This window comes from Leucoraja erinacea, chromosome 22, assembly GCF_028641065.1.
Source record: "Leucoraja erinacea ecotype New England chromosome 22, Leri_hhj_1, whole genome shotgun sequence".
Taxonomy (NCBI): domain Eukaryota; kingdom Metazoa; phylum Chordata; class Chondrichthyes; order Rajiformes; family Rajidae; genus Leucoraja; species Leucoraja erinaceus.
The window spans coordinates 28,357,425-28,373,618 of NC_073398.1; the positions used below are offsets into that span (position 1 = coordinate 28,357,425).

General features: G+C 38.1%; 2 protein-coding genes across 3 annotated transcripts in view; one reads left to right on the forward strand and one right to left on the reverse strand.

Moving 5' to 3' along the window:
* LOC129707886 (bile acid-CoA:amino acid N-acyltransferase-like) overlaps positions 1-11,814 on the reverse strand; it is a 43,759-nt gene extending 31,945 nt beyond the window's left edge. Inside the window, exon 1 of one of the 2 annotated variants that reach the window (XM_055653310.1) lies at positions 11,623-11,814. In XM_055653310.1, coding sequence (XP_055509285.1) covers positions 11,623-11,643 — 21 coding nt within the window. In that variant the 5' untranslated portion in view covers positions 11,644-11,814. The remainder of the gene's footprint in view (positions 1-11,622) is intronic. The other variant, XM_055653302.1, reaches the window with a different exon arrangement.
* Positions 1,133-14,841, forward strand: LOC129707888 (tyrosine-protein phosphatase non-receptor type substrate 1-like). The gene is made up of 6 exons (XM_055653312.1): positions 1,133-2,569; positions 3,784-4,143; positions 6,961-7,275; positions 12,641-12,739; positions 13,212-13,282; positions 14,281-14,841. The coding sequence occupies exons 1-6, from the start codon at positions 2,509-2,511 to the stop codon at positions 14,422-14,424; spliced, it is 1,050 nt and encodes a 349-aa protein (XP_055509287.1). The 5' UTR covers positions 1,133-2,508; the 3' UTR covers positions 14,425-14,841.
* The last annotated feature ends 1,353 nt before the right edge of the window (positions 14,842-16,194 follow it).

Sequence of the window (16,194 nt, forward strand, 5' to 3'; positions counted from 1 at the left end):
TAAAAAATGCTGGCATTTTTACAACTTTAAAAGCTAGGTCTGAACCGCATGTAAACTTTCCCCAATCAGCTTCTCTTTCTACAAAGTTAAAGGTTGTTAACTTTGGTACCTTGTTCCATCACAGATGCATGTAGAATCTCTATAAGATTGAAATTTCCAGGCATTACTAAAGGGGTAAATTAATTTTGAAGACGAAACCTGATTTTCCAATCATTTAATGCCAATAAACTGCCAAAAAATAAATAAAGCTGAGATTTTAAAGGCCAAATTCAATTGCTCACATAAACAGATTTAAATTTCTCAGGTGAAGCTGGGGATTCAGGGCTTTATGCCTGCCATTTTGTGGGCTGATTTTACTGCTACCTAATATCAGGCTGCATCTCTTAAAGTGGAGATATATTTTCATTAGGTGCACAAAGATGCTGGAGAAACTCAGCGGGTGCATTGATTTTCATTCGCGGGCAGTGTTGGCAAATATACGGTGTTGCCTAATATTCAGTGGCCGTACACTTGAGGTTAAGATTTCCAAATACATCTTATCAGCTTCACCACCACCTGCGGCTTCATCATTGTCTATGAATCAGGTCACACATTTCAAATTTTGAATTAGGATATAAATACAACATTGAGGCAGGAAATAACAACTGGTCAAAAATCATATATAAAGAAACCTAGATTTGAGTTGTAAGCAGACAATGGAGAAGCTAACAGCTCATTCCCATTTTAGGGCAAACAAAGTGAATGTTATAATGCATGAGTTAGATATATGAAAAGTTGCATTTGTTTTATATGTATCCTTTGCAAAGGATAATAAAGCATCACATTGGAATTAGACTGAACTGACCTGCTTCAGAAAACAAAACTCTGCAAGTCCAGCAACAAGTGTGAAAAGAGAAACCAGTAAATGGAACTCTTCTGAGGACGATGGTGTTTTGATTGACTGAGTTCTTCCAGCATTTTCATCCACATCAATGCGATAAAACTCTCTATGATGTAATTTGAAAGTGCAATCGGTGAGCCACTCAACTATTCTTTTGAGCTATTTCATACCTGATTATACTTCAATTCTCCTTTTTCCTTTGGAAAGCACTATGGGATTTCTATTACAAAATTAATTCTGCCAACTTTACGCAAAGAATTATCACAACAACTGTTCACCGGTTCATTAGGTGAAGATGGCACAGTGGTGCAGCGAAAGAATCGCCAGAGATCCTGACCTCGGGTACTGTCTTTACAGAGTTTGTATGTTCTCTCTGTGACTGTTTGTACGTTCTCTCTTTGATTGAAATTTTGATGAAAGTTTCGCAGGTTTCCTCCCACATTCTAAAGATGTGCAGGTTTGTAGCTTAATTGGTTTCTGTAAATTGTCCATAGTGTGAAGGATTAAACTAGTGTACGAGTGGTTGCTGGCTGGCGTGGATTCGGTGGGTCAAAGGGCCTGTTTCCACACTGTATCTGTAAACTAAATTAAAACTGAACACTAGGAACAAGGGGGAAAAATCTCCAGTGCAAAGTTCATGCAAAGTGCTACTCTAAATATCCGGTGAGATCTTTCTTCAAAATTCTTCCATTGTACCTCACAGCTTTTCTATGGAAGCATGATTGAATCAACAGTTACTGGCGTACAAGTTATGTTGGTCTTATGTAAACTTTCAAAGTCTGATTGTCTTTTCTGGGGGACAATTTGCAACCTTGTCGTCGTCGTCTGTTAGGGTCTCCCATGCTGAACAGGTCGAAGGGTAGAGGCGAGACAAAGAGTGATCCACTGGTCCTCCAGGTTGGAGGTTAAGCACATGGCTAACACCCCTGTCTCGTAAAACAAATGTTACGGAAACAGCAATTGGCAGGAGTGGAGGACCTTTGTTGCTGCCCTACATGCCAGGAGGTATAATAGGCAGTAAGTAAGTAATTTGGCATGACACCAGTTTAAATCGTATGAGCTTGTCTGAACAAAAAATATTCTGCATGTAAAGATCAAGCCACAAACTTGTATATGTGAAATTCTGAATCCCCCGCATTAATTGGTATGTTTAAATATTTCATTTTCTATTATGCTGCATTGAAAAATGCAAATATTTTTCATGCAACTTTGCTTAAAAAGTTACCAGTTTAGCCACACTAAATGTTTCTTTAGCATACTCAATCTATATTTGTGGTAAAGATCAGAGTCGTGACGTACAAAAATTATACCAATCACATGTGCCCAATGCCTTTGCATAAAAGCCAAGAGGAATTAGTGGTCTAACAAAACTTGCAACAATTATACTCGGCTGCCTTCAAACATTGTATCTTTGTATGTAAAGAAACGGATCATCTGATGATTTACAAGAAATAATAGGTTGAGCTGCGTTGTGGTTGCTGAGAGTTTCATGGTCCAGCTGGTGACTACGGTGACATGGAGACATCATTTTACATTATCCTACAGCTGTTAATACCTTTTGCAGGTATGAGACCCAAGTGTAATACTTTATACAGAATTTGATTTCACCAAGCAAATGGAGATTGCTGATGTTGGAACCTAGAATTGAAAAAAGAGTACTGAAAGAACTTGGTGATCAAGGCAAAAAGTGTAAGTCATTATTTCATGATGAAATTCTAAATCAGTCCTGATCAGGGGCTCGAACCAAAACATTGACCTACACTTTTTCATAGTCATACGGCGTGGAAACAGGCCCTTTGGCCCAATTTGCTCACGCTGACTGCATTTGTCCCAACTACCTGCATTTGGCCCATATATTCTTCTAAACCTATCCTATTCACGTACCTGTCCAAATGTTATTTTTTAATATTGTGAAAGTACCATTTTTTTTGCCTTCACAAATGCTGTTTGATCCACTGATTTCTTCCAACGTTGTGTTCTTTAATTTTATCAAATTTGGATAGGCATTAAGTTCATATTATATGTTGTCAATTGCATGGAATGTAACAGTCAAAGTGAATGATAGCAAAATTGATGTGATTCTACTTTTGTTAGTGCATTTTGTGTTGAATTTACTTGATGAAATTGAAATGGGTTAGCAACACTGAATGTTTGCTATTACTTTATTTTCAAACCATCTTGAACATTCACAATTGTGTTTTTTTATTTTCCTAAGTTGAAATGACTAATATATATTGACACTTTTAAATTTCATGATATAGCATGCCACAGCCATTTGAGCTTTTAAACTTAAAGAGCATTAATTTAAACTTTCCAAAACTTTCATTGTAATTCAGAAATGTGGTATTCCATGTAAGCCTATGATCCCCTGGTGTTGAGACCCTTTGTGCATTTATCCTTTGTATACCTCATTGTTCTTATGTTGCTTGTTTTGTTCATTTGTTTCAATCTGGTGATATTTTGTTAAAATACCATAATAGTCTCAGTTCATAAAATGGCTACAGCTGGCATTATTTTCCATTCCATGCCTTATTGTGTTGTTACATGGTACCTAATGGATTTATTTTGGGAAGTATTGTTCTTGCAGCAGAGATAGAATATATCTTGAAAGCAATTCTGTTCTATGGTATTTGAATGTTTAAAATTCCTCTGTTTACATTTTTAAAACATGCAGGAGCAGTGTTAAAATTGTACTCCAAATACAGCTGCAAATGTACTAATATGAAGTGTTAAGCTATGAAGTTTCTCTACAAACAAAGAAATGTAATGTGTTGACCACTCATATGGCAATCGCAGAGGAGGTTCAAACAAGCACAGTTACATTTATTACAATTATTACCGCGGGGAAGATTAACTTTGAAATACGGCATTTTAATTACATTTTCTGAATCTCTTTTTCTCAGCTGTACACAAGACAAATAATGATTTACAACAACCTGATACCCTTACCATCGCAAAAGGACATTCGATCTCATTACATTGTTCCTATTCCATGCATTATCTATCAAGATTTACAGTAAAGTGGTTTTTATGCAATGATAGCCCATATTCTTCAACGATAATCGCAAACCTATCTACCGATAAACCTTGGGTTTCTCATTCTCGATATTGCGTAAGGCATAATTCTACATTGAAGGCATTCATCTTAACAATTATCGATGTTCAAGTCAGTGACAATGGAATCTACTGCTGTGAGGTGATTCGGTTGGCACCACCGCCAACTTTAACAGGCAATGGAAATGGCACCCTACTGAATGTAACTGGTAATTATTTTTTTAATTCTTTAAAAAGTGTTTTGGCAGTTTTACTTGGAACATTAATGCAAACTTTTGCAGCAATTAACTTTGTACAGTTGTGTCAGTTATATGAGAGATGTGTCAGATATGATCATCGCACGGCAGTGAGTTAGCTCTAAATCAGCATGCTGGCTGAAGTTCTTAATTTGTCCTTAGTGGTCTGGAATAGGAAGGTTTAGGACACATATTTTTGGCAGGTTGGACCTGCTTTTGAGATAACAAATAAAAACAGGAAACACTGGATATAATGGAACAGGCAGAGCCTGCAGAAAAGGAAACAGAATAAATATTTCATATCTTTCTCCTTTTGTCAGAACAAGGAAATATTTGAAATTACTTTTTGTGTCTGTTTGTGTGAAAATTGAAGGTAGCATGATTTATCAATTTCAATGATAACTATCTATACTTCCAAATGATATTTATCTTATTAAGGACTTTATTTTATTCATAGCTTTCACTGTTGTGAGAAATAAAGGAAGTTTAACTTAATTTTCATCAAAAGGCACAAATATAGGACTAACATCAGTCATGCTTGTTCTTACAGCAGTAGAGTGGTCTGAATTAGACATGAGGCCAAATGGACAGTGTAGTTGTGCTTGATTTAGATTGACAGTGAGATCATTTCAAGTTAATTTATCAGCAAAGAGAGGAAGCACAGTAGAATCGGGCATAGTCAAGGCTTATAGCCAAATCAGACCAGAATCCTAATTTATGATGCTGTTATACTAGAGACAGGAATTTAATTGACATAATGAACACATCATGGTTACAAAATAGACACAAAAAGCTGGAGTAACTCAGCAGGACAGGCAGCATCTTTGGCGCGAAGGAATGGGTGATGTTTCGGGACAAGACCCTACTTCTTGACCCGAAATGTCACACATTCCTTCTCTATAGAGAAACTGCCTGTCCCGCTGAGTTACTCCAGTTTTTTATGTTTATCTTCGGTTTAAACCAGCATCTGTAGTTCTTTAACAGAATGGTAACAAAATATTTTGCTTTAAATTTACAGCACAGCGGAGACCTTTTGTCCTTTGTATAAAAGCTATGTTTTATTCGTGCTGTACATTTTGCACATACCATCATGGTTGACAAGTATCGGATTTTGTTGCATTTTGCTACCGAATGTATAAATTGTGTCAATATTTAATTGGTACTTTATTGTCTCAATTATGGTATGTGCTTAATGGTCAATTCTCTACTGCTTATGGATCAGCTTTGAAGAAACAGAAGAGAAAATAGAATCTTTATGAATGTCAATTTTCCTGATTAAGATCTACAAAAATCCAACTGGCTCATTTATGACAAGAAAAAATGAAAGTAGATTTGCATCTATTGAAGGCTGCAGCAAACACATCTACCTTGAAGATAAACAAATAAGTAACTTTAATTCAGTTCTTCTCTGATTAACCATTAGAATGGATTGAAAATGATAACTAGACTGTTGTATTAAATGACACTCTTATGTGGAGTGAGGAAGCATTTAGGATTTGGTTGTTGGTTGTAGTATTGTGTGAGAACATAGTGGTTAACTTCAATTGACATCGATGGAAGAGGAAATTTGAAAAGGCTGATACAACCAAAGCAAGAGGCCAAGAATGATCGTGGAACAGCATAGTCAACATGATCAAGACCCACAGTCAGAGAAGGCCAATTAAAATAAGTGAATGAGTAAAACAAAAAAGAAGCACATTACTATACACATATGTCTGAAGAAGGGTCTCGACCTGAAACGTCATCCATTCTTTCTCTTCAGAGATGCTGCCTGTCCCGCTGAGTTACTCCAACATTTTGTGTCTACATAGTATTCGAGTTAGGTTGGAAATGCGTGAAAGTGGCTAGTTATATGTCTGTCCTTACAGGATTGGAACAATAGTGGGAATAGGATGGTTGGGATGGGGATGAATGCTTTAGAATGAGGAAATAAGAGCAAAACATTTTGTATAATTATAGAGCTTCATATATATTTGTAGATTAAGCAAACAGAAAATATTCAGGTGTTCAGTTCTGCATAGAAAAATCATAACTGATTTCAAGAAATGTATATTTATAATTAGTACTGTTTATGTAATTAAATATGAACCTCAGTACCTTTGTAATTTGGATACCTTTGAAGAATGATATGCCACTTCAGAATTATACCATTGCTAATCTAACGAAAGCATGATCATGTTTCACACCTTTTGGCCTCTCTCCACTGGCTGCCTATTCAGTATAGGATTCGTTTTAAAATTATTTTATTTACTTTTAAATCCCTAAGTGGTCTTGCCCCGTCCTACCTATCTGAGCTTCTTCACCCTTATTCGCCCTCCCGCTCTCTCAGGTCAGATGATCAGCTGCTCCTGATTGAGCCAAAGACTAAGCGGAAGCTCAGAGGGGACCGTGCCTTTGCTGTGTCGGCTCCGAGATTGTGGAATGAATTGCCTCTGCACGTTAAACAGGCCCCTTCTCTAGCTGTTTTTAAGTCACTCCTGAAGACATATCTGTTCTCCATGGCCTTTGTAGACCAGTGAGGTGTTAAATTGTTTATTAACTTTATTTGCTTGGTTTTGCTGCGTTGTTCGTACTCGTGTTTTATGTTTTTTAATTTATTGTTTGGATTTTTGTATGTAATTTATGCGCCTCGTGTTAGTTGTATGTTCTGTTGTTCTGCCTGTTTTATGATGTCTTGCTTGTTTTCTTTTTTCTGTACAGCACTTTGGTCAGCTTTGGTTGTTTTTAAGGTGCTTAACAAATAAAGTTGTTATTATTATTATTATTAATCTATCTTTTTTTTATTACCAGCTTGTCCTTCTTTTCGGCTCATGGAATCTTACGACAAGATTTCTTCTTCACCATCAATTATCATTACATGCTTAGCATATGGGTTTTATCCAAATATTATTACATTTTGGATACAACCAACCTGTCTCACCTACAGGCTCATCAGTACAAGCAACTCAACCAATCCCAATGGAACCTATAACTACAATGCAACGTTTAGCATCTCCACAGAAAATTGCTCCAACTCCACTGAATTCATGTGTGTAGTTCAACATCCAGCATCACAGACCGAGCTAAATGTTACTATCATCATAGATGTTCATACAGTTGCTCAAGGTAGGATGGTATCATAAAATTAATTCAGCAGGAAGGCCAACAAAGCCCCTGCTGGAATGTGTTGTAAAATAAATGCTTTACTAGATATAAAGAAAGTGTGATAGAAATAAAGAAGGCCAAATTTACTTTTTTTAAATCAAATCAAACTCACTTTATAATATTACCTTATTAACAGGCACACCTTATTTTTCTGGCTAGCTAATTGTTGTTTCCCACTTGAATTACTTCCTTGACATACAATCTCTGCTCTTCCTGATTTATGACACCCTCAAAGGAGGCACAGTTTTATTTCCTGATATCAACAAAATGATATCAAGAAATAATGTTGTGCCTCCTTTGTGGAAATTAACAAAAATGTATAATTATGTGATTGTAATCAGAATAAGAGTTCACACGCTAGATTCCTGGTGAAGAACCATGCATACTGGGGAAAGAAATGTTTAAAGCAAAGCCGCCAGACTTCTGGAGTTTAACATTCAATTCTGGAAATTAACAGGTTAACATTCCGGCTGCTGCAAGCTGAAGAATTAAGAGAAAGCTTATCAGTGCTCTCTATCCGATGTAGAATTCTTAACCCAAAAACCTTCATTACGATAAACTACATGTAAACACTGTGACTGCGAAATACTGCCATGAGTGTCCTTTGTTTAGGTAGGATCTGATGCCCTGTGTGAGCTGCTTTGCCTGTGGCTGCTTAGGGCTCCATGCCAACAAATTTATACATGTTGGGTTCCTTTCAGGCCAGAGCTGGAAATAGTCATGTTATTTCCTGATTTGCCGTCCACTTTTATTGAAGGGAAGTCACCGTTGCCTTCCAGCAGATCACATATTTGTTCTTGCTAGAGACAAGCAAGTGGATTGAGCACACACATTTGGAATGGTTGTTGTCTTCTCAATGCTGCTGAATGTCATTGACGCACCCATGCTGCATTGCAGGATTCACATATCAACACAGGGATGTACCACAACTGGTATAAAATTTATTCCCTTAATAGCCAGTGCATGCACAAGCATACCCAGTATTCTGGCAGCAGTATAAACACCTATATTCTTTGGTGATGCACTGTGTTTCAGTGCTTGAGCATCAGCAATAAACATAAAATTGGCAAGTGGAAACAAGGACATTAAGCTGAACATATGATGCCGCAACACATGGATAGTATGCATATTATGAATATCATGCCGGCATATACAGTCTGATGGAAAAGACAGTCATAGCATCACATGGCCACCAATGGATTCGGGGATGACAAGGCCCTTCATTTCTGCCATATAGGTAGCTCCTCACTTACCAGAACCTTCTCAAATGGCTCAATCATACCATATTAGCAGAATTTTTGTGATAAACTAGATTAAGTGGGACCCGTTGGCTCCCTGTCACACGGATGCAACCGGTTCCCCAACACAATAGTCCACTCACCCGTTCCCCCAATGCAACCTGTCCCCCCAACTCAATATTGCACCACTCATGCATAGCCCTCAACTGCGCAGGCACGGCTCATTTCCCCTCATCCCCCAGCACTCCCTCCCCCTCTTCACCCTCCCTCTTCTTTCCTTTCTCCTCCCCAATCCCTCCCTCACCTCTCCCTCCATCTACTTTCCCCTACCCTCAGTCACTCCCTCCCTCCACAACTCCTCTCCCCTCCCTACCCCCCTCCTATCCCTCTATCCCCCACTCCTCACCTCCCCTATTCCCCCCACTATCCTTCCTGACCTCCCCCACTGTCCTCGTCTGCCTCTATTCCCCACTCCCTGCCTCTCCCCCCCCCCTCATCTCCCTCTATTCCCCCCCTCTCCTTACCTCCCCCACTTTCCCCCTCTCCCTCACTACCCTTTCCTCTCCCTCAATCCCCCCACTCTCCCTCCTCATCTCCCCAGGATCTTTCCCCTCTCCTCCTCCCCTCCCCAATCCCTCCCTCTCCTTTCCCTTACCCTCAGTCACTCCCTCGCTCCATCCATAAAGAGCAGCATCTACAGTTCTCTCCTCCACAGGTCATCCATTGTTAGATGTGGTTTAGATCCAGTTGACATGACGATTGGACCAGTTTGCATCGTGTGTGTGAGTTACTCAAACTCCGCGCAAACTGCTCAGCCACTCTGCAACCCGACTCTAGTAGAAGCAATGTGACACACCACTCTGAGAGCTCAGGAAATTTCCTTTCTACTTTCAGCTTAATTCACTTGGCAACATTCTAATTCAAGTCTGAAGTTTAAACTCCATTAATGGCATATAAACATTATCCCGGAAAACATTCCATCCATACATGATCTGGTGTACATCATGCTGTTGTTTTCCAGACATTGTTGAGTATGAATCAGCCACGATATTTACCTTTGTTACAATTCAAGACATTTATTTTAGTTTTTGTTTAGTTTATTATCACATTTACAGAAAAACATTTGTTGCGTGCTATTCAGTCAGCAGAAAGACAATACATTATTACATTCGAGCCATTTACAGTGTATAGATAGATATATGATAAGAGAATAATGTTTAGTGCAAGGTAAAGCCACCAATACCCGTTCAAGGATAGTCTGAGAGTCATCGAAGAGGTGTATATCTATATATATATATAGATATACACTTATTCTAATTACGTTAAACTTTTTTATTAGAAATTTTTTATTAGAAATTTTAATTAGAAATTACATATATATATAGATATAATTTCTAATTAAAAAGTAAAACATGTCATTAGAATAAGGATCCAAAAGCTGGGTTTGATTCTAAACTAAATTGAGGAATTACAAAACTTTGTCACTTTACATGACCTAAAAATTGTGCAAACATTTTCCACACACATTTCCATTTCCTCTATTCATAAAAAAACATGTTTTGTGGTTTTTGGTGTTGTGCTATTTCTAAAGGTCAGCAAATAGATCTTTTAGTTCAGTTTATGTATGACCAGGTCTAATCCAGTCAAATAACTTTGTGCATTGTTATTTTTAAAGAAAATGAAAAGCATAAACCCCGATCTGGAAGGTGAATATACTGATGAAATAATTCAAATATGTTAAAGCATTTAAAAATAAATTAACTAAGAATTAGTGAAATCAAATAACTTTATGTAATCAAAATTAAAGATATCACTATAAAATAATTTCATAAACTAACAGCAAGAAAGAAAAGGACTTAAATGAACATAACAATTGAAAATAGTTATAGAAAATGGAAAACCTGAGCACAACATTTGAATGGAGAGGTGGATTGATTTTTAAATGTGGTGGAAGTTATAAATAAAAAGCCTTCAAATGTTTGGTCCCAAGTTCAGATCAGATTAGTTTATTATCATCTCCAAGAGGGTGGTCCTTGTTTATTGTTCATATGAAGCTCACAGTGTATCAGTAAACATACACTAATGATAAATACAACAATATGACGACGAGAGTAAAACAGCAGAATTGTACACGATTGTCATGCAAAATCCATGTAATGTAAAAGAATATTAAAATACAAAAATAGAATAATCAATGAGATAGAGCATCTCTGGAAATGGGGTGTAAAAGAGATGATTGTTTCAGGAGTCAGTTAGCAATGGGGAAAGTGGCTCTTAATTCTGGACATCTGGGCTTTCACGCTCCTGTATCCTCTCACAGAAGGTAGAAGGGGGAAAAAGGAATGGCCGGGACAGCAGGTACACTTGACAATACTTCCAGCCTACCTGATGCAATGCACCATGAGGGTGGACTGTATGGAAGGAAGAGACAAGCCTGTGATGGACTGGAGATACAGGTAAACAAAATAACCATTGCAGGTCAGGGTGAGTGAGTCTGAAGAAGGGTCCCGATCTGAAACAGAGCCTACCCATCTTCTCCAAAGATGCTGCCTGACCTGCTGAGTTACAGTACTCCAGCATTTTGTGTCCTGTGATGGACTGTTTTGTGTTCAGTACTCTCTGCAGGTTCAGATGGTCAAGAACAGAGCAGATCCCATACCATTCTGAGATGCACCCTTCACAATGCATCCGGTAGTGCATCTATAGAAGTTTAAGAAAATCCTCATGAAAAAGACATGTTGAATCTTCTCAGGCACATAAGAGAGTAAATGTATTGATGAGCTTTCCTGATCACTGCATTAGTGTCAAAGGACCAGGTTAGGTTGTTGCTGATACAGATACAAAGAAACATTAAGCTGTCGACCGTCTTCACAGCCGCTCAGTTAATGAGGACAGGGTTGGGTTCATCCCCTCGCCAGCCCTATTTCCTTAGGTCAACGATCAACTTTGGTAACAGTCCTGGGACTAGATAATGGAATCGCCAAATGAGGAAGAGTTAAGAACCTCTGTGAAGGTTTTGTGTAGGTGGTGCTCATCTCCGCTGCACAACCTCAACCATAAATAGACTTACCCTGAAACTGTAACTTGTCATCAGCGATAGAGATATTTTGGGAGAGCTGTTTTCAGAAAGATGATTTCCGCAATCTTTCAGAGAACCATTCAGATCCACGTCTTTGTCAGATGGACTTTGCTTTTTACAAAACTGTACGCCCTTGCTTTGCTGAATGAGGTAATCTGCTAACCCATTCTTGTTAATGTTATATTATAAAGCAGAAAAGATCAATCATTAACATGCCATCCTGATCATTGCCAGTTGGACCGTGAAAGCTCAGACATAAGGACTTAATAACAACAACTTTCCCATTGCTATCCAACTCCTGAACTAATCATCTCATTTCACACCCCTTTCCCCAGAGGTGCTGCCATGTAATCTTATTCTTAACTCTATCTCACTCGGTTTTCCACTTTTACACTTTTTTGTACTATTTTCTGATTGTACTATAATCTTTACACCATTCTCATGTTTTGCATTTGCCACTGCATTTATTGTTCATGTATTTATTGTTTACTCTATGAGCTTCATGCAAACTAAGAATTTCAGTGTCCTGCTGGAGTCTATAACAATAATCTAATCTGTATTTTCATTATTTTGAACAACAAATGAAGCCTCACTCTTTGAGAACTTTTCCCAGGATCTTCATTGGCTTTTCAGGCCCAATGGGTTTTTACAAGTTGAAATCAAACTCCAGTTTTTATCAAATTCAAATGGGGTGAAATGGCATTATTAACTGGCCAAGCCAAAATATTCTGATTGATAACTTAAATTATATTTGTACAGAACTTTGTACATTTATACAAAAGGAAAACGGCTTTGAGACGACGCAAACTATAAATTATTATTAATACTGCAATTATACTTTGGTAATGATTAATTGGAAGAGAAAAGAAAGTGTAAAGTGCAGGGAAATTAATAGTTGTAAAAAGTTTCTATAAATAAAATGATTAAATGTATTGAACTTGAAATCGTTCTGGAGAGTTGTTTAAATCGACCATGCATAACGTGATTTAACAATTCCAATTTTCCACAGATCATAAATGGAGTACCTGGATTTCCATTTTACTTTCCATAAGTGGAGGAACAGCTTGCCTTTTCCCTCTTGTGCTCTTCCTTATAAAATGTGCATGCAGTAAGTGACTTCACAGCCAACTTTCCCAAAAGCAAACAATCCAGTTTTAGGTGTGATCCTGATTCTGTACAGTGATTCTCCCTTCATTAATTCCGTGTTTGCATCTATTGTCCCACTTTTTAAAATTGACATAATAATATGAAGTAAATTATTAGATATGTCTACTTTTGAAGCTACATAATATATTCCTAACATGACATAAGATATCTAGTATTATGTTGATTCACATGCTTGATCAATGGTGTTTTATCATTAATGTTTTATTATTATTGTTTAGTGTTTTTTGAGTCGTTCGTAACTGTCAATGTATGTCATGTTGTTACTTGAGGGCAGAGCACGAAGGTAAATTCCTTGTGTGAATACTTGACCAGTAAACCTACTTACTTACTTACTTACTTACTTACTTATAATATAGTTCACTTTACTACAGACTTTAAAACTAATTATTCCACTTCATTATTATTTCTCATAGAAAGGAAAGGAATGCAAGAGCAAACAAGAATTCAAAGTAATCGAACTTTGAACCTTGAATGGAATAACATGGTAAATATTTGATTTTTTTTTAAAGATAATGTATATTTAGTCTTCTTTGGTTACTTATTCAACGCAAATGTTGGACTGTCTGTCCCTTCTCAGAATTCTCTGGGATTTCCACATAAACAGACCAAGAGAAGCAGGCTTGTGAGTTTGAATGTATGTATGACAATGTTTAATAGCCTGATGTGGACCTTGGATACTCCTGCAAAGTTTTAATTGCAATTACAAAATCAAGCAAACAGCTAATTAGAAATAGAAACATAGAAACATAGAAAATCGGTGCAGGAGGAGGCCATTCAGCCCTTCGAGCCAGCACCGCCATTCATTGTGATCATGGCTGATTGTCCCCAATCAATAACCCGTGCCTGCTACTAGTAGGCTAGTCCTGATACTATGTATCACATGGTGAGGAAACAGTAATTAAATGAGTGATCCTATGGATTTTTTGGTAAATAGTGTAACAATAATAAATGAAACAAAACTAGGTGATTCATCAATGGTAATGCCATTAAATGTCAAGGGTAGGTGGTTACTGTCACACTTGTTGGATATGGTCAGTGCAAATGGTTAATTTCGCTTGAAGTGGCAAACGATTGTTGGGCATAGCACATTGCCTGGAGGAACCCCTGATGAGATATCTGATGACTGGTATAAGTGATCAGCAGCAAAGTACCATTTTGCTTTCTTTGAAGTATGATTGCATATTGGAGTGCTTTCTCCTTGATGCCCATTGACTTTTGACTGGCCAAGGATCTAGAATATCGTACCTGGCCATCTGCAAAGTCAATCTTCTCACCTCTGAAAGGTGATGAGGACAGGAGCTGTGAAAATCTGGCAAAACCTAAACTGGACATCAGTGAACCATTTATTAGAAAGTCAGTGCAGCTTCACTGGCGCTTCTCAATGCTTTGTTGATGACTGAGACTAAGATGACTGAGAACATGCTGAGTGGTTGGCACATTAAACCATTAGAAGTTAATGCACTGTGTTTTGCTATTTTGTAGAATGAAACCAATGAGGAAGAGATCTGCTATGCCAAACTGCAATGGGCAATGACACGGAGAGCTAGAAAGGAGGAGGAGGAGGAGGAGACTGTGTACAGCCCGGTTCTTCAGTGGAAGACTAATGGAGAGGGCAGCTGCAAATAATGAAACCATTCAATACAAATAAACGTGCTTGAATAAACCTTGGATCAAACCTTTGCATCCAAATCTTCCTATGTGATCATTCTCAATGTATTTCTCTTAATTCTGTTTACTTTGTTGATTAGATGCAATTCATGTTTGTAGGTTTTCCAACATTCCTCTTTGAGCTGTGCTTGGGTGAATATTTTGCCTGTTTTGTATGAGCTGCCTTTGAGCTCCTTTCACCTTTATGGAAGTTCTAGTTTTGTCATCAGTGGTGTCCCAGTGTCATGTATTATTATGTGCAAGCATACAATCATGTGCATGTAACCTAAAACAATGATTATTTTAGCCACTGTGTAAATATTTTTTTTAAGAATCTTTAAAACCAAGTATCTAAGTGCTTCAGCTAGAATTAAATATAAATCCTAACAAGGACCAACTTGCTGCGATTATTTCCCTGCCCACTAACGCACACTCTTGGAGTAAATCACAGATGTGAAACTCTTCAGGTCAGCTGATATCAGGTGAACACAGCAAAGGCCAACACAGCCAGAAAGACCTTTGTGTTTGTAACGGGCAACTCCACCCACAAAACGACTTTGATAGGCAATTGGACGTGCACAGATTAAGCCCCCAGGAGTCTGCAGCTCTTGTGTGGCCAAACTCAAGAACCGATGGATTCAGGGGGAGCTCGCTGAGCCAGTTCGTCACAGCCAAACTCAAGACCTGGCAGATCCCCACTTTATGGGTTACATATAAGAACAAAATTGAACTGCATCACCATCTAAAAATTTTACTTCTACGTTGAGCCATGTTTTTAAAGATTGCCAAGGCTTACTGACATTCAGTGATCACTCTATTCACATATTGAGCATAATCGTCACACCAGCCTACTCTGCCCCAAACCCCACTCCAAATTCCACTTTAAAATTAGTACTGCAGTCAAAAGCGGTTACATTTGTCAGCATCTGATCTGCAGTAAATTTCTGAATTTTACTTCGGAGTCACATGAGTGACTACTTGAAGAAGGCCGTCCTGGCGCACGCGCGTCATCTCGTCAGACGCATTGCGCTGCGACCGCGGTAAGAGGACGGACCTCCAAGCGGTGAGTGCAAGAAAACCTGAATGTTAGTATTTTACTTTCATTTCAGGCTGCTTTCCTCCGTGGAGACCGCGTGCAGAGACACAGGCAAGTCTTATGTATGGAGAAGGGTGGGAGGAAGAATGGTAAGTGCACCGCAGTAAGCACTCAATAAGACAAAGTGTCTGAGAGTAGCGGGCGCCCGACTAAAAAGTCGATTGTAAAGAAATAACTTTTACACGGGAGAAAAAGTCCCGTTGTAACTCCCACAGGAAACTGGTGAAGGAACAAGTTGTTTGTACCCGCATACATAATATTGGCGTACGATCCCAGGATGTGGAGGACATGGTTATTCCCACAAGGGGCAAGGTACAAAGAGTGACACCAGCAAATCCTGAGGTAGGTGGTTCTGGTTCTGAGACAAACATATCAAATGTGTCCTATTCACAAATTGGGGGAAAATTACAATTCTTCCTAATAGAAGGGCAACAAATAACATCTGATGCCTATATACTGTGCCGTATAATGGGGTTTAGAATTGAATTCTACCAAAAAATGAAAATTCCCCTACTCAACATATTCCAAAACGAATTCATGTTCTCTAAAGAAGAGATTAGAATTATTCAAGTAGAACTTGACATATTGAGTAAAAAAGGGGTAATTGAGAAAACAACTTATCAAAACCACCAGTGCATATCTAGTATTTTCTC